Source organism: Orcinus orca, chromosome 6, assembly GCF_937001465.1.
Source record: "Orcinus orca chromosome 6, mOrcOrc1.1, whole genome shotgun sequence".
NCBI classification, from domain to species: Eukaryota; Metazoa; Chordata; class Mammalia; order Artiodactyla; family Delphinidae; genus Orcinus; species Orcinus orca.
In genome coordinates, this window is record NC_064564.1 from 62,577,559 (window position 1) to 62,598,806 (window position 21,248).

General features: G+C 38.4%; 1 protein-coding gene across 24 annotated transcripts in view; it reads left to right on the top strand.

Moving 5' to 3' along the window:
- Positions 1-21,248, top strand: part of PTPRD (protein tyrosine phosphatase receptor type D) — a 2,143,853-nt gene that overhangs the window by 2,061,593 nt on the left and 61,012 nt on the right. For all 24 annotated transcript variants that reach the window (XM_049711289.1, XM_049711292.1, XM_049711307.1 and 21 more), the window contains 2 exons: positions 6,100-6,223; positions 20,438-20,613. In XM_049711289.1, the coding sequence (XP_049567246.1) occupies positions 6,100-6,223; positions 20,438-20,613 (300 nt within the window). The remainder of the gene's footprint in view (positions 1-6,099; positions 6,224-20,437; positions 20,614-21,248) is intronic.

Consider the following 21,248-nt stretch of genomic DNA (forward strand, 5'->3'; position numbering starts at 1 on the left):
TTTATTTCCACTTACCTATTTTTTTCTTCTTACCTATTTTAAGGCAAAGTTACAGTTGATTAAAGAAAAACTTAGAACTTTCAGACCATCAAGTGAAAGAGTACATAAATGCAAAATACTTGATATTAGCAAGTATTTAGCTAGGGCCTTCCCTTTCTTCTTTAAGTTACAGGGGGATTTTCCTTTTATTTTGTCACTTTTTCTCAGTAAGGCTAAGCCAGGGAGTTGAAGATGCGTTAGCATTAGAGTGATTCCGTCAAAAGCTATTGGGAGCAGAAAGGGGAGTGTGTCATGTGTCAGGTGTGCAGGTAGGGAGACTGTGCAGAATGGTATGGCATCTTGGTAAGGTTTTAGATGCTACATAGGGTTCATCTGGCACATCTTCAAGGGCATTGTTGACTGGAGAAACAAAAGTTAATATTATGAAATAGCATTCTTGTTTATAAATTCTGTGACAGTGTAACATCCACATTTCATGTAAATTCTTAAAAAGTCTATTAATCAACTTTTGGTTGAATAGGTCTACTTTACTTCATTTCCAACTTGCAAAATTCTCAGGGGAGGCTGAAGAGGACCTGGTTAGGATTCTGGCTCAAGAGGGTCGAATCTTGAATTGAGTGACAAGAAGGAGGTAGATCCCAACTGAATGTTGTTTGGATAAAGAAGGAGGTAGATCCCAACCGAATGTTGTTTGGATAAACAGACACAGAAGGATGAGCGGAGATAATCTGAGAGTCAAGCTCAGGAAAACCAAATACTAACAGCAAGAAATGACTGAATCCACTAGGAAAAGGGTGCTTATTTCAAATTGCTTTGAATAATATTGGGGTGGACTCAGCTTAATCTTACAGTAGGAAGATGCATGGTTAAGATGGGCTGGCCAAAATTATAAGGTTGAACTGAAAATCAACTTCTGGGGCTTCCCTGGTGGCGCAGTGGTTGAGAGTCCACCTGTTGATGCGGGGGACACGGGTTCGTGCCCCGGTCCGGGAAGATCCCACATGCCGCGGAGTGGCTGAGCCCGTGAGCCATGGCCGCTGGGCCTGCGCGTCCGGAGCCTGTGCTCCGCGGCGGGAGAGGCCACAGCGGTGAGAGGCCCGCGTACCAGGAAAAAAAAAAAAAAAGTTCTCAACAAGAGAAGCCAGAAAACAAAGAAGCAAAGCAACAGTGTCTTCATTAGCACTAAGAAAAGCCTAAACACTGGGTTTTGAATATTAGGGTCTTATTCATCCATGATATCTTAGCCTCATTAACATGGATAATTGAAATTTGATTTTCCTCAACCAGTTTGTTTTAATCTAAAAGATCTTCTTATACCTCAACTACTTTCAGTAGTTATTCTTCTTTACTGAGTTTACTGCTCTCAGCATTCTGACAAGCTCCAAAATAATGACCTATGCTGTGTATTGTTAAACATTCAGTCAGACAGATAGATACAGATGGATGGATATGTGTTGCACAAAGACAAGTCAGCATTATTTAATCAATGTTTGTTTGATCCGTGTAAAACGAGTATAAATGCAAGCTGCATCCCATCTGCTTTATCATCCATGTGAAGCCAACCTCATTTTTAAATCTTGATTTCTTATGTAATTGCCCCAGAATGACACAGTGTTGGGCTGCACCCCTTAGGCCTACAAGGCCTGTACTTGCCCAGCTCCAAGACCGAAGAAGGAGCCCAGAGTCAGCCACAGAGATATCAATGAATTTATATAAGCATTTAGTTTCTCTTAATCCAATTAAACAGCTCATCCACAAACCAATCTTGACCATGCCATTTAGAGGCAGAGACATATTTCCAAGGTACACATAGACATGTATCTATACAAACAAAGAGATTTCACAGTTTTCCTGCTGGAGTTTAAAAAGGCCTCTTTGTTTTTTTTCTTCACGCTCAGAGACCAGATGATTAAAGTTCCTGAGAACCCAGGTAGATCATTTACATCTCAAAGGCACAAGAAGAGAAATACCAATTCCCTCTAGAAAGCTAACTTCCTCTTAGGGCATATGCAAAAAAACTGTTTTAGAATGTCAAAAGAGTCCCATCTTGGACATTTTCAGGGATTTTCTTTCAGTTTCTAAACAGCCAATTCACTTTAAACAAATACCAGTGATAGACAGTAATACGTATCACTCACTCACACTCACACGGCTCACTTTCAGAGGAACATGAATCAACATTCAAGTTAACCTTCGCCTCAGCTGTCAGCTCAGCCTCTTTGCCTTTCCTAATACAAACACCAACAGCCAGCCCCGAGCTGCGGCCACTGTTTTCCCACTCTAACGGCGGCCAATATCTCCACAAGAGCCTTGGGGTGTCTGTGAGAGTTCTGTGAACTCTCTCGGTGGGCCCCATTCATCAAGGCAGCCACTGCCGGGCCCCCGCATACTAGTGGACGGCCCCCCGGGGATTTCTGCCGCAACTTCCAGGATTATCCCCACAACTTTTGGGTCCCACGTGAGTGGCCGGCCACCCCGGGACCACAGCCATAACTTTCAGGGCCCACTTGACAGTGGACGGCCCCTACAACTTGCCATTCCCCGTCCTTCCTTCCCGACATCTCGGCGCTCACGGGAGTTTCCTCAGTCTCCTGGCCACTCCGCCAGTTGCTGGGCTGCACCCCCGTGGGCCTGCCAGGCCTGTGCTTGCCCAGCTTCAAGACTGAAGAAAGAGCCTGGAGTCGGCGACAGAGATGTCAGTGGTTTTATGAATGGGGGAGCTTACAGGTCTGAAGCGAGGTCCTGGAGCGACATCCCACCAAGATCAGACAGCAGACAGCAGACAGCAGACAGCAGCGGGCAGAACAGGGCGGCAGCCCTCGTGACGGCGGGAGGGGAGGTTACCACTTACGTGGGGAATTGACTTCAGGTTGTCTTTGTTGGTTACCAGGGAAACTAGCAGAAGGGCGTGCCCCTCACCGCCCCTTTGATAAGCTATCAGGTGGAGATGTTCTGATCTAAAGAGTAGAACCATCACTAGCTGGGGCCTGGGGCAAGTATGTAGGAAGGTCAGTCCTGTGAGTAGGGTGTAGGTGAAGCAGACAGTGGTCAAGCAGGGGAAGTACAGAGAGCAAGAGAACAGCCATCTTGGGTGGCCTGGTCATACACGCAGGATGATCAGTTGGAAAGAAATATCATTTGGACTGATGGGATAAGGATAGTTATGTTGAAGTCTGTTTCATAGGTTGGGCTTCTTCACTTTGCAGTGGCTTTCTGGATAGTGAAGTAGCACCGTGGCTTAGTAATTACCAGCTGTTAATCATCAGTGAGCTTTGAAATCACCCAAACCTGGGTTTGAGGGTAAATGTATGACTCTAGCTGTATGAGCAAATTACTTAACCACCAAAATGCCTGCCACAGAGAAGTCCCTCAGTAAAATTTATTGAATTAGTCTTTCTTTACTTCAGTTTCCTTGTCTGCAAAATGGAGAAAACAACAATACCTACCTCATAACATTTGTGAAAATTAAACAGGATACTGCATGTAAAGCATAATGACCTGGCAGCTGTTATCATGATCCGATTACCTACAGGTCTTTATCTCTTGGGTCACACTTTAAGCCTAAACATATTAATCTATGTGATATACAAGCTTATGTTTCCATTACTGGTTTTTAAACTCTTCTATGTAGGTATCAAATACAGCATGCAGACGGCTGCAAATGTGTGGCAAGAGTGGAAATGAACATGAGTTCACAGTGTCTTTGAGTTGGTAGATGCAGTTTCATTAGTCTAATTAAATGCATGCCATTTACACATATATGAGTGATCGTGATCCGAGGAACAAGGCCATCAGAGGGAGTAAGGTCTTCCACCAAAGGAGTGACTGTATATCAGTGAGCTTAGGAGCTTCTTGGGATATTTTAGAGAATGATGTGTAGGAAGCTTATGTACTCAGTAATGCTCATCAGTGTAAGGTGGATTATCAGTGGTAGTTGTACTTTCAGGATCACGTACTTAATTACTAAGCCATATGATAATGAATGTTAAAGTGTTAAACTAGCAATGCTCTGCACATTGCAGTTTCCATAGTCTGTTCTCTAACTCCCATGTTAAAAGAAGGAATTACTGCATGATTTCTCTTTATGAACTTTTCTCAGCAACAGTTATTCATCAGTTCAATTCATTTGAAAAACATCTGTTAAACCATTTATTGAGGCCTTTGTAGATGCAAAGACGACTAAAGGTGTCTAGGTAGGATGGTGGCTAAGGACTCCAGAATTTAAGCTGAAGGTCACCCAGAGCCAGTGGAAGTTCTTAAACAGGGTCCTAACCTATCCAGGGCTGTGCTTTAGAATGTCTACTTTGGCATGAAGAATGGATTGGAGTGAGAGTTTAGAGAAGGGATTCCAATCAGACATCAGATACTGAAGGACTGGGATTTAGGGAATGATAGATTTGGGACGAATTTGAGAATTTTTTAAGGCAGGCTTGGTCACTGAACGGAGCTGCTTTGTGTGGAGAAGGCTCAAGGTTGACTTGAGCGCTGCCACCCAGGCATCTGAATGCTGCAACTCCCTTTAGCTCATGGCATACTTGGAGAGGAGTACCTTCTGCAGAGGAGGTGATGAGCTTCCCTGGAAAAGCAAACTAGAAAGACCCCTAATTACATTATTCTTTAGACTCTAAGACGTGGATAATTATTTTGCTGAGTACAGTTCAATGATTGACTAGTTTATATACAGATTAGCATAGGCTAAGAAAGGAAAAAGGGTTTTATAATCCTTAGTAAATTAGAAGCTGCAATCTGTACTGCTGAGAATTTTTGTCTGTTTGGAGGCTTATTCATGACTGTTAATAGGCTTGACTCATTACACTTGGGAGTCTTATTACCGTGCTGAACTCTATCCATTTTAACACAAATGTGTGCATCCTTAATATTGTACCAGCTGTTGGATATATTTTAATTTCAAGTTCTACATATCCACATAAAAGCGTGGAAAATATCGGTATCAAAATTAACTTGTTAAAAATTTTATGAACATAACAAAGTGTTTTTACTTTTTAAAGAATTTCATCTGTATATAAACCTAATTTATCATTAATTATGTCTGAAAACTTGATTTTGATCATTGAAAATCATGTTTCTATAATTACTGAGCTCATATTTCCATATACCATGAAATTATGTCTTAAAAAAATGTCAGTACGCTATGATGAAAGAAAAAGTATTTTGATTTCCATAACATTGCAGGACATTAAAAAGTTCCCCAGAGTTTTATATCAAAGCCTGAATTCAGTCTCAAAATAATGGTTCTGCTTTAACCACAAAGAACTTTAGATTATTTTATATCTGTGAAATATTTATTTTAGATTATTGAACAACTTTGGTTGAACTAAGGCATCAAGGAAAGACATTAAAAATCAGAAAAAGTAAGTTTAAAATAAAGAATAAAAAGCAAACTTTGTCAACATGATAACACATAATGATCAATTAAGAAGCGATTAGATCCTATCTGCATTAGATTATAAATTAATATTCTAAGAAGATTATTTGATTTAACTGACCTCCCTTCTTTACTGTTATTCTTAGCTGTTTGAATTGTACAAATTGCCTTGTGATAGTGGTCATAGTATGTTTTGGAGAAACAGACAAAATTTTAAGTTGCCCTCAAGATGTAAGCCTGCAGGTGAAGAAAGAAGAGCCTGTGCCTAGTGAATCCAGTGAACGATCAGTCAACTTTAAAGAACGAGGTTAGGTCCACATAGGAAAGGGTAAGCAAGATAAAATAATGTTCACAGAACTAGAGAACTGGAAGGAATATTGAACCAAGGTAACTTGGAAACTACAGCAGCAGAGAAGGAAAAGTGAAAAAAAAAAAAAAAACAAACAACCTGCCTTTCCACTATTAACAGAACACCTATATTGATTTCTTTTTTCCATTTGAATCAGTGTTGGTGACTATCACTGTTTTTTCCTATGATTAATCATTTCATCTTATGCTGGTTATATTAGTGTTCAGCTTCACAGCTAGGGTCGTGTTGATGAAGTGTAGCTTCAGAATTTCCTTTTAAAATCGTTTGTTACTTGTGATAAATGCCTATAATCTGATGGTATTCAGTATTGATTTTATGTATGTGTGCTGTTTTTCTTTTAAAGTCAATTGACCCTGGCCAGCAGTTCACATGGGAACATTCAAACTTGGAAGTAAACAAACCAAAGAACAGATATGCAAATGTAATCGCATATGATCATTCCCGAGTTCTCCTCTCAGCAATAGAAGGTAAGGAAATGCAGATGTTATTTATACCTTTATTTTCATGGGTTTAAATATGTGCGTGAAAATATAGTTTTAACTAGGTGTTCAGCCATCTATGAAAACAGTTACTTAAGATTTAGGTGCTGGGGCTTCCCTGGTGGCGCAGTGGTTGAGAGTCCGCCTGCCGATGCAGGGGACGCGGGTTTGTGACCCGGTCCGGTAAGATCCCACATGCCGCGGAGCGGCTGGGCCTGTGAGCCATGGCTGCTGGGCCTGCGCATCCGGAGCCTGTGCTCCACAATGGGAGAGGCCACAACAGTGAGAGGCCCGCATAACGCAAAAAAAAAAAAAAAAAGATTTAGGCGCTGCTTGTTCTCACTTTTTCTTTCTCATACAAATATACCAGTCCTTGAGCACACAATATCCTTGACACCATGTAACACAAGGGCATTCCTCATTACCTTCTTGCTTCTACCCTGGATGAAAGATTTCATAATGCAGTTCATGTTTATATAGGGGAAGCAAATTGAGGTTGCCCATTTTACTGATGGCTGCTGATGGTTATGAATAAACAGGTGACTGTCAGAAGATGCCCATAGACTGTTACTTAAAAATGGTGAGGGGTTTGTTTGTCAGTAACTCTGGATAACCACTAGGAACGGCCAAAAAGTTAGGAGTGGTGATGTGACGATTAATAAAAATTAAGCACATTAGAAATGTCTAGCTCATCTAATTTGTGGACTGCTTGGTAATCTCTCTCACAATTGTAGTAGTAAGGAGTTTATTCCAGAAGGAATGATTGCTCCTAGAAGATGAGGATTATTCCTCAAGTATACCTAGCTTCTCTGAAGGATTCATGAGAGTATTATCCATTCACCCCTTTCCAATAATAAATCCTTCTCACATGGCATATTAAAGACACTTAGGAGCTCATGTTCAGCACTCAGCATTTTGTTAGTCTTTTATGGCCATGGTAGTGCATTGGATTGCTTTCCTTAGAACGTAGTTTACAATGTCACTTAAATCCTAACCTGGACTACCGACTGCCACATACCACATTCATCCTCACTGGCATTCAGAAGAGCTCTGTGGCTTTTTCATACTTGAAAGGTCACTGCTTACCCTCTTCCAGATGTTTTATAAAACATTAAATAATACCAGCTTCAGACCCAGACCTTTTTGGTACCTTAACAGTTGAAACATTTTCATCTATAGCTGTTCAAGTACCTGTCCCTTTTTTCTGCTTCCGAAATCTATGATGACCACCACTTTATCTCATAACTCTGACCAAGTCCTACCTGCCTCCCTAGTATCCAAAGTTAATTTGAAAGTGAGACTCTGCTTAGAAGCTTTCCCAGTCAGCACCAAAGGCAACAACACATTGAATTCCACTTTTGGAGGAATAAGAACGACCTTGTGGCATTTGAGCAAGTCCATGCCTCAGTCCCCGTTTCTCAAAATGGTATTATGTGGCATAGATATATTTTGTAAAATTCTCACAATCGATTTTACTTTTGATGTTGGAAAATGGCTTGATCCCTTTTTGAGCCAATTAAAGATGCTAGGTGTTCAGGAGTTAACTTTTTTCCATATTGAAAAAATTGATCAGTTTCATCAGAGTTCCCCCAATGCTAGTTCAAGCAGGATAGTGTCAAATAGGTAGTTGCTTCTTTTGAGGTCCTGTTTAAAAACTGTAAATGGTATATGTGGATGATTAGCATATAGGGTTTACATTTTACCTATCTCCCATCTTAAAATGTAAAAAACTATAGTAGCAATTTCTTGTCTGAAGTCTCTTAAATCGTATCCATAGTAAATAAGAAACTAAACCAAGTCACACATAGAGGAGAGAAATCTTTTTTGTCATTAGTGAAGCAAGGTAAATTATAAAAATAAAATAAGTGAATGTAAATTGAGAACCCAGTTGGCATGATCTTGGCTAGAGAACTTGTCATTCTGCCTTTGCTGTATTGTAGCATCGTTTCCACTCAGAATTAGGTCATTCGGTACTACCACTTCCGTGTACTTTTCCCTGCTTTGTCATTATTTTCCTTAACCTGTTATTTTCCACCATCTTAACAGTAAAGTATGTCGAAGGACAAAGAATGTTCCTCCTTGTACCTTTATTATGATAGTTGGAAACTATGTACATTTCATTCCTATGCTATTTTTACAGTATAAGAGCCAAAGCAGTTGAATCACACTAAAGCCTGCCTTTTTATAGCTCTGTGCCCACAAATACACCCTAAATCTAGAGATGACCTAGAAACTAAAAGTTTTTCAATTTTAAGTGTTATGCAAAAGGTTAGAAGCATTTAATTGAAGTTTATGGGCTATACAGAGAGCTTTAATCTAGATTACAACCATGAACAGCATTTTATCTTTGACTAAGCCCTAGCCAGCAGATATTTAAGGGGGAAAGCAATCATCCTATATCTTAAGCACAGAAAAAACACCAGCAACTGGAACCACAGAAGCACTAACTGAGGCTTCTCCTATAAAGGGAGCTTTGATAACACAGAGCCAGATTTTTAAAGTATATTAAAATGTTAAGTGACTTCATGCACAATTTATAAAATGTAACGTGCTTGTTTTGGGTTCTACCCGTGGTGATAACGTACATGACTGTGGTTAAGTGTTTTATTTGGGGCGTTTTTGTTGTTGTCCTTCTCTCAGTGGTTCTGATCGCTCTCTTCATATTACTTTGCAGAGTGATCTGATGACATTAAAGAAAAAACTGGGTGTTGCCACAGTGACTCGTGTTGTCTTTATCTTGGTTTAATAGAGCAAAACTTTTAACATACTTCCACTGAAAGATGACAAGGGAAAAACTTAAAAGAATCAGGAATTGTGTATGGGCACCAACGTGCTTACTGAACCCCTTGAAAATAGTGATACTTCATGACGTGTTTCCGAATGACAATTATTTTATGTATGCTGGGGAAAATGCAGAATAAATTCAAGAGAGTCCTAATTACAAAATGTTCACAATTGTTGAATTAGAGAGTAAGCAATATGAAAATACAATTGAATTTTTGACCAATGCAGTTACTGTTGGGATCCCAACATGTTTAAGCAGTTCTTAAGAGAGAATAGTAATTCCTGAAAAAAAGGGGTGATGGGATTTATTTTAATGATTTAAGATAAATGTTGTCAAAGAAGACTAAATGGAAACTAATATTTGTATGTGAATAAAATAATATGCTTAATCTTATAGATGCCAAAGTTGTCCAGAAAGTATACTTTTATTAAAGTACAAAAAGAGAAATGGACAAACCAAAAGATGAAAAGCAAGTTTGGGTCACAGCTCTGTCACTAAGTAGTTAATGTAACCTTGACTTCTCTGAGTATCAGTTTCCCCAGTGCTAATATCTTTTACTTTTGAGTTCTCTAATACGAGTTAGCTCTATGTAGTTTTCATATCAGCTATCTTATTTACTGTACTCACAACAGTCTGATGAAGCAACACTATAAATATTTTGATACAGATAGGTATCCATGTTTAGAGATGAGAAAACTGGAGCTCAAACAGAGAATCAGCCCTGACTCTCTCAGTGTAAAAGGTGAACAATTAATATAGCTTAAATTAGAATTGAGCTCCTCTGATTCCTCAATCCAGGCTTCCATAGGCCCACATCACTCACACTGCTCTCCTACTGATACAGAATGTGACTGTAACTAAGTAGCTTAGCATGGTTCCGAACACCCAGCCTTGCCTTTTTACCTAAAAAGTCCATTTTATCATTTGGTATCATGGATAACACAAACTTCAGATTAAATATTTCATTTCCCTCTTTATGGCCTAACTTTTCTGAGGCAGTGACACAAAAGGGGGAATCATCAGTGACCCAAATGCATCAGAGTCCTACAATTGCAGAACGTTACATCTGTCCCTCACAGGTGATCTACTTAGCGCAAATATCTTTTTATGTATCTTCAACTTCTTTTAAACTCAGGAATATCAGTTAGTGGTAGATTATTAATTGTACTGCCTTGTAACTATCAAAAATTCAATCTAACTATTACAGTCCTAGATAAAAAAAGTTTTGTTTTGTTTTCTTTGTAAAATAGAATTACTCTTCACTGCTGCCAGTACTACATTTCTATTAGTAGGATTATAATTAACATTTCACTTTAAAAGTCATGTTGACATGGAATTTTTTAAAATCATTGGCCAGGCCTAAATATAGAGCAAAATTTAAAACCCTCCTTTTAAATTCAACAACAAAGACAAGACGTTATGATAGACATGACTGTCTTGGTATTTACCATGTGTTGGGCATCATGTCATAGATTTTTATACACAGTGTATAAAATCATGTATAGTTGTTATTTATAGTGTTCAGAACAACCTCAAAAGCTAGTTGTTATCATCCAATTTAATAGACAAGGAAACTGTTAAACTTTAAAAAGTCAAGTAACTTGTTTATAATCATTAGCTAGTTACTGGCAGAGCCAAAATTTTAACATGAGTCAGTTGGACTCAAGAAGCCTCTCCTCTCCAATAGGTCACTTAAGACTGTAGCCACCTTTGAACCATACTGGCCGAGCCTATACACATCAACCTAATTCAAAAACTGCCTTTTTGGCTGGGATGACTGTCTAGGAATTTTGAAATATACATTGTGAAACACTTATGATAGAAATCTTAGAGCCAGAGGTCTTCAACTGTGTTCTTAGACTTCCGTCAAAGTGAATTTTTCCAAAGAATAAGCGATATATAAATGGCTTTCTGGTGGATTTTTTTTTATTTGTTTAATATTACTTTTTGAGGTATCTTAGGAAGAATACGAAATAAGAAGACAGAAACTAAATCCCAGTTTTAGCAGCTATGTGACCTTGGGCATGTAACTTAGTTCAGTTAACCCTTTGGGGGGAGCTTGTTCCTTCTGAGAATCTGATGAACATTTTAAATCCCACTTGCAAAGAAAAGGCACCTACACACTTTATCTGCATACTAATATCATAGAGTTCACAGACATACAATCTCTTTGCAAGCCCATTCTCCAGCTTAAGGGTCCCTGACTTTGTGTCTTTTGTTCTGGTTCTTCCTAAAATGAGAATGTATAAGATCCTTCCTGCTATTCCGAAAATTCTGAAGGTTGATTCTAAATCCAGGGATCATAGATAAATATTAAATCTTGGACATTAAGAGATTACTCTTTTGAGGGGGAAAAAAAACCCCACACATTTAATCCAGAGGGTTTACTCAAATAGAATTACTGGCTGGTGTGTGTCTCTCCTACTGCGCCAGGTTTAAATGGTTTTATCTAAAAGAGTTAGAAATGACAAAGAATAAAGCGCTTCATGCCGTATGCATTTTTTAACGAGTGCTTGTTAATCTGATAAAGGCAGCTTAGTAAAATATGGGTTTGTTTTATTTTTTTTTCTAGTTTTGGGGGAATATATTTAGTTTCAAACCATAAATATGTTTATTCACTTCATCTCTATAATGAAGAGGTACCTTCCTACAAGGGCCTGTGTATTTTTCAAGAACTACTTTCCTATTAAATCATCTTGCTTCTGAAGAGATTGTTTGGACAAGTTACTGTGCCTTGATTTCCTCATCTGTGCAATAGAATTAATAGTAATACCTACTTCCTAGAATTATTAGGAGGATTTAATCAATTAATGCATGTAAAGCCTTTAGATGAGTGTTTGGCACAAAGAAAATGCCTAATAAATATTGGGAACTATTAAAGTTATCATTGCTGTTATGAATTTTGTTACTACCATTGATAGATCCTTTTATCCACAGATGGAATTTCTTTTGTATATGATCTATGGGAAAATTAATAATATCCAAATGAGAAAGCTGCATATATTTGCAGCACTCTGTGAAGCAAAAGAATATATTGGTGCTTGATACGTGGAAATGAGACCTATAATAGCATTACAAATTTCAGCAAGAGGAAGAATGTGTTCTTTTAAATGGAAATCCAAAATGTATCATCTGCTGTTTGATTTATATAATAGGAGCAACTCAAGACAACTCCAACTGTAAATAATATAGATGATGTTACAACAACTTCATTATCTGTGAGATGCGCAATTTAGCCCCTTTAAAATGAGGAAGCAGCTCACAGAATCACTGCCCCTAAGATAAATCTAAATTTAAAAAGTAAAGAGAAGAAACTACTGATATTCCCCTGTACTATCAGTTCACCATCTGCCACTACACTTGTGCTCTACGTTTAAGTCCTGTCTTAGCTTCTGTATAGTGTTGAAAGGTAAATCTCTACCGATTTGTTTAACACAGCGGTCAGCACATGGTAACATTCTCCAGTTTCACATCTTATCCATGCTGTGAGTTATCTTTTTTTTTTTAACAGGCCATATCTAATAGCCTGATATATTTTCAATAAGTAAAAACAAACAAAAACAAACACAGGAAAATCAGTTAATACCATCTGGCCAACATTTTCTAATAAGCGTTTAATTATATTATAGTGAATATAAATGTTCCATATGAAGCACTAACATTAAAGAATTAAAATTGTTTTCCTCAGTAAAGAATAGCTGTCATGATATTTCCCACATTGACTCAATAAATATGATTCCTTTTCCTCCCTCTTGGTTCATTCTCTCATTCTCTCTCTTTCTCTTTCCTCTCTCCCCCAATCCCAGACACTAATGACTAATCTGTGGGCACCTGTTGTTTGTTTTATTTTGCTCTTGAAATTCTATTTAAACTACTGAAGGAAGTTGGTTAGAACACATGCCTCATCTTAAAAAAAAAAAACAAAAAAACAAGGCTAAATCTCATCCCATTATTGGTTGAGTTCATTTTTCTCACATTGTTCAGAACATCAAGCGCTGAGTTAGCTCAATTTCTCTAACATTTTCAGTTTTCAGGTTAATTCTTTTTTTTTTTAACATCGTAATTGGAGTATAATTGCTTTACAATGGTGTGTTAGTTTCTGCTTTATAACAAAGTGAATCAGCTATACATATACATATGTTCCCATATCTCTTCCCTCTTGCGTCTTCCTCCCTCCCACCCCTCTAGGTGGTCACAAAGCACCGAGCTGATCTCCCTGTGCTATGCGGCTGCTTCCCACTAGCTAGCTATTTTACATTTGGTAGTGTATATATGTCCCTGCCACTCTCTATTTAAATGGCATCTCTCTCCTGCATGCAGCAGAGCAAGTGGTGTGGGGATCTGTTATTCCCCAGCTCCTACCTCAGCCTGCACCTGTGGTGCTTCTTACCTAGAAAAGAGAAAAAGTATTTTTAAGGGATGGCTAGTTGTGTTGGTTTTTTCCTTTACTCTTGTTCCCAGGAAGCTAATCAAAGAGTAACTCAGAAAGCTCTACGAGTTTCTTTTTATCTCCATTTTCTTTAGTTCAGTTATTGGGATTTTCTTTTCATTTGTATTGTACATCTATGCAGATTGTGCTAATGAATCTACAATTCATTACTCTGATGCTGCAGAGAAACCTAAGTCATCTGCGGAATGGCTCTGTTTTTAGAATATAGGCACAGGTTGTACATGGTTGGGAAGTTAAAAAATAATTATTTTTGTCCTCTCTGTTAATTTTTTTTAATATAGGAATTAGGAAGGGGCCTTCCGGATTTAGAATTACTTTTTGTCAGTAGAGTATTTAGGAATGACTAGCCTTATTTCATTTCTGTTTATCACATCGATCATAAGAATAACTAGCATCCACTGGTATTTTAGATATTTCAAATGCATTGACTCATTTGACTCTCACAGGGGTTTTGGGTAAGGAGGTTATGAAAGTGCTGCTTGTATTTTAGGATATATATATGAGGGGACTGGGGCTCTGAGAGTTTCCTACAGACAGAGCTCCTGTCGTCATACTCTGCATTTCATTTTGACTACTTCATTGCTGAATAAAGCCCTATAATAATTGCATCCTTATTAACATAAGCTAAGTAGACCAAAACTCTGTGACTTGGCTGAAAAGGCATGCTTCAGTGGCCCAAAGTCTGCTTTATATTTCAGGGCAAAGGGCCCCCTAACCAGAAATCAGTTCCCTCTGTCAGAAGTGCTGATCAGTCCCCAACACGTGTAGCTAATCTTAGAATGCATTCAAAGACAATCCAATCGCCACTCCCATAACCCAGCCTCCTCAGCAATGCTGAGGAATAGAAAACCAGAGAGCAGAGGACGGAGAACATCGAGAGGATGGAGGCTGGGTTCACAAGCTCTTTGAAAGGTATCCCTTCCATTAACTCATGTGGTGATGAGCTGCAGTGCCCACAGAGCAACACACACTTCTAAAACAAATTGTCCTACATACGGTAGAAACATGGAGGGTCATTTGCCAAACTGCAGTCACATCTGGGGAAACTTTAGCAGATAATACACTGTGCCTTTGCAAGAAGCGTTAGTTTTTTCTGGTATGTTGCGAAGAGAATCCTTCATTTTGCTAGTTCTGATGCAGCTGTGGGTGGCTGCCATGGTGTAAGCGAAGGAGAAAGAAGGCCTGGGTCCCTTGAAATCAAATAAATTTTCTAGTAAGTTATTATTGGATTTCATTTTTCTATTTTCTGTTCTCTAGTTTTGCCAGTGTCAGCAAACAAAGTAAACAGTTTTTTCTGCATTGTGGGTTGTAAAAATTACAATCTAGGTCTTAACTGGAAATTCATTGTTGTTGGAGTTTTTCTTTTTATTTGTGTATTGAAGTGGTGGAGATGTTATTTACTAAATAAAAGATAGCTTTTGTGCTCTAGTGGATCCCGAGTACTTCCATCTTACAACAGGGAATAAACTGGCTTACTAAAAAAACAATTTCTTTTTGACACAAACTTCACAAAGCGTTTGCAGAGTGAAAGGAAACAAAAGTGCTGGAGTTTTGATGCCACACTGTAAGTTGGAACAGAGTCAGCCAGTGAACTGGAGGTCTATCTCCAGCTCTGTAATGCTGTAGTAGTTTGTCTTCTGGAGCCCTGGATGGCATTCTCCCTTCCCTCTGATGCTGCCTCTTACTGATTCTCGCCTCCACAATTCAAGGAAAGCTGCTTTTTCTGAACAGACTGCGTACTAGCCTAGTCCTACCCCCTCCTCTTGTTTTTGAATTTGTTTATTTTTTTATCCCACCAGGTTCTAATCAAGATTTGAAGTATCAATCACACCAAAAAAATCTCATCTCAGCACATCAGAGGTAGAAGCAATAGGAATCAGCTTGAACGATCATCAGAGCATGTTCCTACCTAATCTGAGAGCCACAAAGCCTCTATTTATCTTACAATCTTCACAGAGATTTCTGAATCCAAGAAGGTTAAGAATACCACAGAGAGACATCTTATTTTAGAAGTCAAAGGGACTTGAGGGAATCAGTTTGTCCAACGCACCTTGTTTAGCAGATAAGCAGTCATAGGTCTGGACAAGTTGAACGGACTGCCCAAATGTCAAAGAGCAACCTCCCAGCATGCTGCCCTAGACTGGAGTTCTGGTTTCCCGGTCAATTTCTCTAAAGCCTTAGCATGTGCTTAGTATTGTTCCAAGAGGCACATATGACTTACCCTCCAGTGTGGGGTGACACAAAAGTACACACTTACCCCTTATGATTACTTAATTTCACATCAATAAAATAATTCATGTACTATTTTGGGTCCTGCTTTTTTCACTTAACATCAGAGCTAAGGCCTTCATTATTAAATTTTTATAATTCTAAACACCTCTCGACAAGAGAAATCTTTTCAAATCAAATTATCTGCTGACCTGAAAAAGCTAATGCAAAGCGAGTTGTTTATTTTTTTTTTAACTGGACCCACATGACCCAATTAGTTCTCATAAAATTAACAAGGGGAAATAAAAACTTATTTTAACCCAGGCATGACAAAACAGCTCAGATAGTGTATTCTTTGACATTTCAACATGCTTTCGAGGTTTTAAAGCATTTCTCAGTATGAGTTAATTATTCATCACGAATATTATTTCAAACCTAGTAGCTTTATCTTTCCGAGGATTCCTCTCCTTTTGTTAATATTCAAACACACAGGGGAACATTATTATGAAGCCCTAAAGTGTTAATCCCATGCTTAAATGAAGCAAAATGGCATTACCCCGGCATGTTGAACTCATGATAAATTCTCAAAGTTTTTCAGACAGAAAAACAGGGGAGCCCAAACTTCATGTCCAGGCTAAGTTTTCCACTGAAAGCTGTAACTGGCAATTCCCAGTGAATAAAATGAAAGCCTAAACCTGACCCATCCCTGTCTGAATAGCTGTTTGCTATGGCTCGCTGTGCATGAAGAACACAGAAGCCCAGTTCTGCCAGTCATTCACCTCATCACAATATCTGTTAAAGCCTTGAGTTTTATAGCTCTTAGTTTGCCCAAAACACAAAGACCCAGTATAAAGCATGTAAGTAATAATTTTAAGCACCACAAGAAATAACAGTCCATTAACTGATGAAATAGACTATAACACAGGAATGGGGAATATTGTGGGGTACGATATAAAGTCAAGATCTAGCCTCAGTATTCTCACTTATAAGATTAGAATGATAAACAATTATTATTGGTGTTGGAACTGTTTACATGACTTATTAATTGGAGAATACACATGAAACAATACATAGGAAATCATGAAAACTTACTTTTATAAATGAAGTAAAGCCACGGATGCCTAGGAAGAGCAAGTTTTAGATCTAAGCTGTTTCTCTTGGACAATGACATTAAGACCAACTGTCCAAGAGACAATCCTACAGCAGGGCCAATCCTAAGATTTTGCCTATGATGAGCTTCAGACATGTTTTTTATGCTCTTGTTATTTTAATAACTCCTGCCCCTCAGAAAAAAAAAAAAAAAAGGCAAGGCACACCATTACCATAGTTTTGGACAAAAGTCTCCTTGACTCCAAGAAATAAAAGGAATCAGCTAATTTATAGTAATCCTGTATTCTTTCAGTTCTGCATTTTAACTTAGATTTCTATTCATCATAGCCCCAGAAGAATTCAATGAATTCTCACACACTTCTCTTGGATCAGTACTGCATGCTGATTAGTGTCGCATTAGTGGAAAGCCAGCATAGTATTTTTTTTTTTTCATTGGGATTGATTGAAAATTTGTTCTAAATATATCGCATTGAAAATTGAGGTCCCATCTACTTGAAATACACTGCTCTTTAATTTCAGATTCTGATATGGGGTTAATATTTCTTAGAAGGGCAAGCCACCACCATTTCTCAGATCTTTTCTCATTCCTCTTTCTACACAGCTTGTTATGTTGGGTTGTATGAATATAGGACACATTAGGCCTTAGAGCTTCTAGAGAACATAGCCATCTCTCACATCTCCACATTGCAAAAGACATATGAGAGAACTTACTGGAAGTGTCTTTTTGCCAGAGTGTGTAAAGGGATTTGCCAGGAGGCTTTTATTCCAGGTACTACCTCCTTACAGACAAGTGTCAAAATAGAAGAGGAGCCTCACACTATTTTCAGGATATAAATTTGAGCCTAACAATTAGCTCTCCTAGGTATTGAATTATTGTTTTCAATTCTCTTCTTTCCAGAATATCAAGTCCCAAATTCTTAAAGTATTTGGTGATACAGTATGGATCCCAGGTGCCTAATAGTTTTCAGGCAGAATTTTTGTATTTTTATCCCTGGAAAATGCAACCATTATTCAGTATCAACCTATTCCCCCTAAAATGTAACGACTTATTGTTCAAACTTGAGCAATATGTCAAAAACCAATTCATTACATAATAACTGATTAAAATTTATGCAAGAGTATAGGATAGTTCTGATTCCCCTCCTTTAGATATGAGTCTCACACCCACCTCCTCTGTCCTCAGATGTGTTGTTCAGACACATTTGTTATCATCCTTGATGAGAGAAAAATGGCATAGTGCCCAGCTGATGCATTTTCTGAGTCATTAAACCAGATTTCTCCATTTTTGAGTTTTCTTGGAAAAAAGTTTTCTGTATTTTGGTAGTGGAGTGAGGCTCTTAGCCAGAATTCTTTCTATCAATTCTTTAATGTTAACTGCTAAATTAAATTATTTAAAGTGGGCTTTTCCTGTATTATAATATAGACTCATTGGTGGCTCAGAACCAAATCCTGTGGACATGTAGATGTGCGTGCTTCCCCAGTGGTTGTAACCTGAGGACTTTATTTAAACTGTCCTCTGAATCTACAGTAATTTGGTGTCAGGGAGGAATAGGATCTTTATCAACAGAGGGCTGCCAGAACCCCAACTGCTTCTTGAGTAGCTATAATAGATGAATAATGTTACAACCAACCATGCATTTCAGTTTTTGCTCAAAAGGCTTTTCACTAATGCTGGTGGTATTCCATATCCATGTGTTCATCTTGGAGCCCAGCAGTTTCCATCTGACTTTCATTACTTTTTCTTGAGAGGATCAGTTTTACAACTGGAATCAGAAAAGCAGTCAAAGTAATTGCAAGTGGCAATCAGTGAAATAGAGTAATCTTAGCTTGGGAACATATGTTCCATTATAAAGAAAATATTCTTTTTTTTTTTTTTTAATAAATCCAAGACTAATATTTTCCCAGAGTAAGAAGGGACCATGTACAGGTTCTATTGCTACCTCCCTGTAAAGTGTTTGTTCCCCTTCAGGGATAGGCAACTCATTACCTCTGGAGGAAATCTATCCCCTTTCTGATTCTGACTTTTATTATACTGGAGATGAAATTCATCTCTCTGTAGTTACATCCTTCAGAACTGAAAGACTTGGGTCTCAACATAGTAAACTTCAACCTCTCTTCAGACACTTATGGGCAGCTCTTATCTCCAACCCCTGTCTTTTTGCCAGGTTATAATATATATTCCTTTCTCATAAGGAATAGCTTTGATTTCCTTAATCATTCCAGCCACTCTTCTTGAAAGAAACTCAAACTTCCCCCCTATACCCCTTTTAAAGCTGTTGTGCTGAAGGAAAATTAGACTTTTAATCAGAATATCTGTGTTACATTACAGCTGTGCTACTTATTAAACGTTGGAACGGAAGCACAAAATTTGCTCTTTTTGTCACTAGGGATAGCAAAGGTGAATAAAAGAGATGTGGTCTAGAGGCACATAAAACAAGCAATAAGCAAGTTAACAAACAACTAAATATGTAATTTCAATGTGTAATAAGTCATATGAAGAGTTGCCAAGAGGGTTCTTAGGTCCCAGGGTATCAAGGGCAGACCTTCTGAGATGGAGGCTGAGTGCTTTCCGATGGGAAAGAGGCAGAGAGTGTTGTAGGATGTAGGAAGGTGCTAAGCTAGCAATGTTTTCTAACAAAGTCAGCATCTAGAAGCAGGCCAGCGTCTAGAGTTTAGAAAGCGAGGAGGTGAGTGGGACAAGATGAGTCTGGAGAAGTACAGAGTTTAGCCATTGTTTAGTCTGGAGAGTACAGAGTTTAGCCATTGTTTAGTACAGAGTTTAGCCAGAGTGTAGCCATTGTTGAGAGTTTGGATTTTATTTAAAGTATAAGGGGAAGCCATTGTTGGCTTTGAAGAAGAGACATTACAGCGTCTGAAATATATTTTTAAAAATTGCTCTCATACTAGATAGAGAACAGACTGCAAAGGACAAAGCAGAAGCGGAACAACCAATTAGGAGGCAGTTGTCATAATCGAAGGAGAGATTTCATGTGATACAACAACCCGTTGAGGTTTAAACGAGAAGCAGTACCCTACAGAGGTTAAGACACAGATGTAGCAGACTGCCTGCCTATAATTAAACCAGACTCCACCAGCGTCAGCAAGCTCTGTGCACCTCGGTTTCCACCTCTGTGAAAGGAAGATCATGACAGAACTTCACAGAGTTGTTGTGAGGATTAAAAGAGTTTATATATGAGTTTCCTCTTAGCTAAATCTGGAAAGAATTTTTCACTGTTATGACATGTTCCACCCTATATTGCATTTACAGGCTCAGGCATTATTTTAGTTGGTTTTTGTCTGGAAACGAAGAAGAGAATGAGTGAGGAAAGTGACCAGATAACTGTTTATCCTCCTTTGCAAGCTATATTTTTCTGATGCAATGGAGAAAACAGACAGCGTGTGAGAGAAGAGGCATCCTGTGGACAATTGGTTGTGTTTTTCTTTGGAGTCCACTTTGTCACATGATAAATACAGACATTGCATTACTCTAACGTAATGGTCCCAATAAGACCTATTTTTGATCTTGTTTAAAGCCCAAACTTTAATATAGTGTGACTCCTCTTAATATAACATTGTCATTAGGGCATGTCCCAGGCTGTTTCCTCTTGTGATATGTTCACCTCATTGAATAACACTCCTTGTTTTACAGGAATCCCAGGAAGTGACTATGTGAATGCTAACTACATAGATGGCTATAGGAAACAAAATGCCTATATTGCAACACAGGGATCTCTCCCCGAAACATTTGGGGACTTTTGGAGAATGATATGGGAACAACGGAGTGCCACAGTTGTTATGATGACAAAACTAGAAGAACGATCCAGGGTAAGGATGAATATCTACCTTCTCCCTTTCAAAATCTTCCCTCAGATAGTTCCTGCATTGCATATTTTATTCTGGTCAGAATCTAACCTGTCTTTTTTTTTATTTTTTATTTATTTATTTATTTATTTTTTAACATCTTTATTGGGGTATAATTGCTTTACAATGGTGTGTTAGTTTCTGCTTTATAACAAAGTGAATCAGTCATACATAAACATATGTTCCCATATGTCTTCCCTGTTGCGTCTCCCTCCCTCCCACCCTCCCTATCCCACCCCTCCAGGCTGTCACAAAGCACCGAGCCAATATCCCTGTGCCATGTGGCTGCTTCCCACTAGCTATCTACCTTACTGCCTTTGTTAGTGTGTATATGCCCATGACTCTCTCTCGCCCTGTCACAGCTCACCCTTCCCCCTCCCCATAACCTCAAGTCCGTTCTCTAAGAGGTCTGCGTCTTTATTCCTGCTTTACCCCTAGGTTCTTCATGACTTTTTTTTCTTAAATTCCATATATATGTGTTAGCATACGGTATTTGTCTTTTTCTTTCTGACTTACTTCACTCTGTATGACAGACTCTAGGTCTATCCACCTCATCACAAATAGCTCAATTTCGTTTCTTTTTATGGCTGAGTAATATT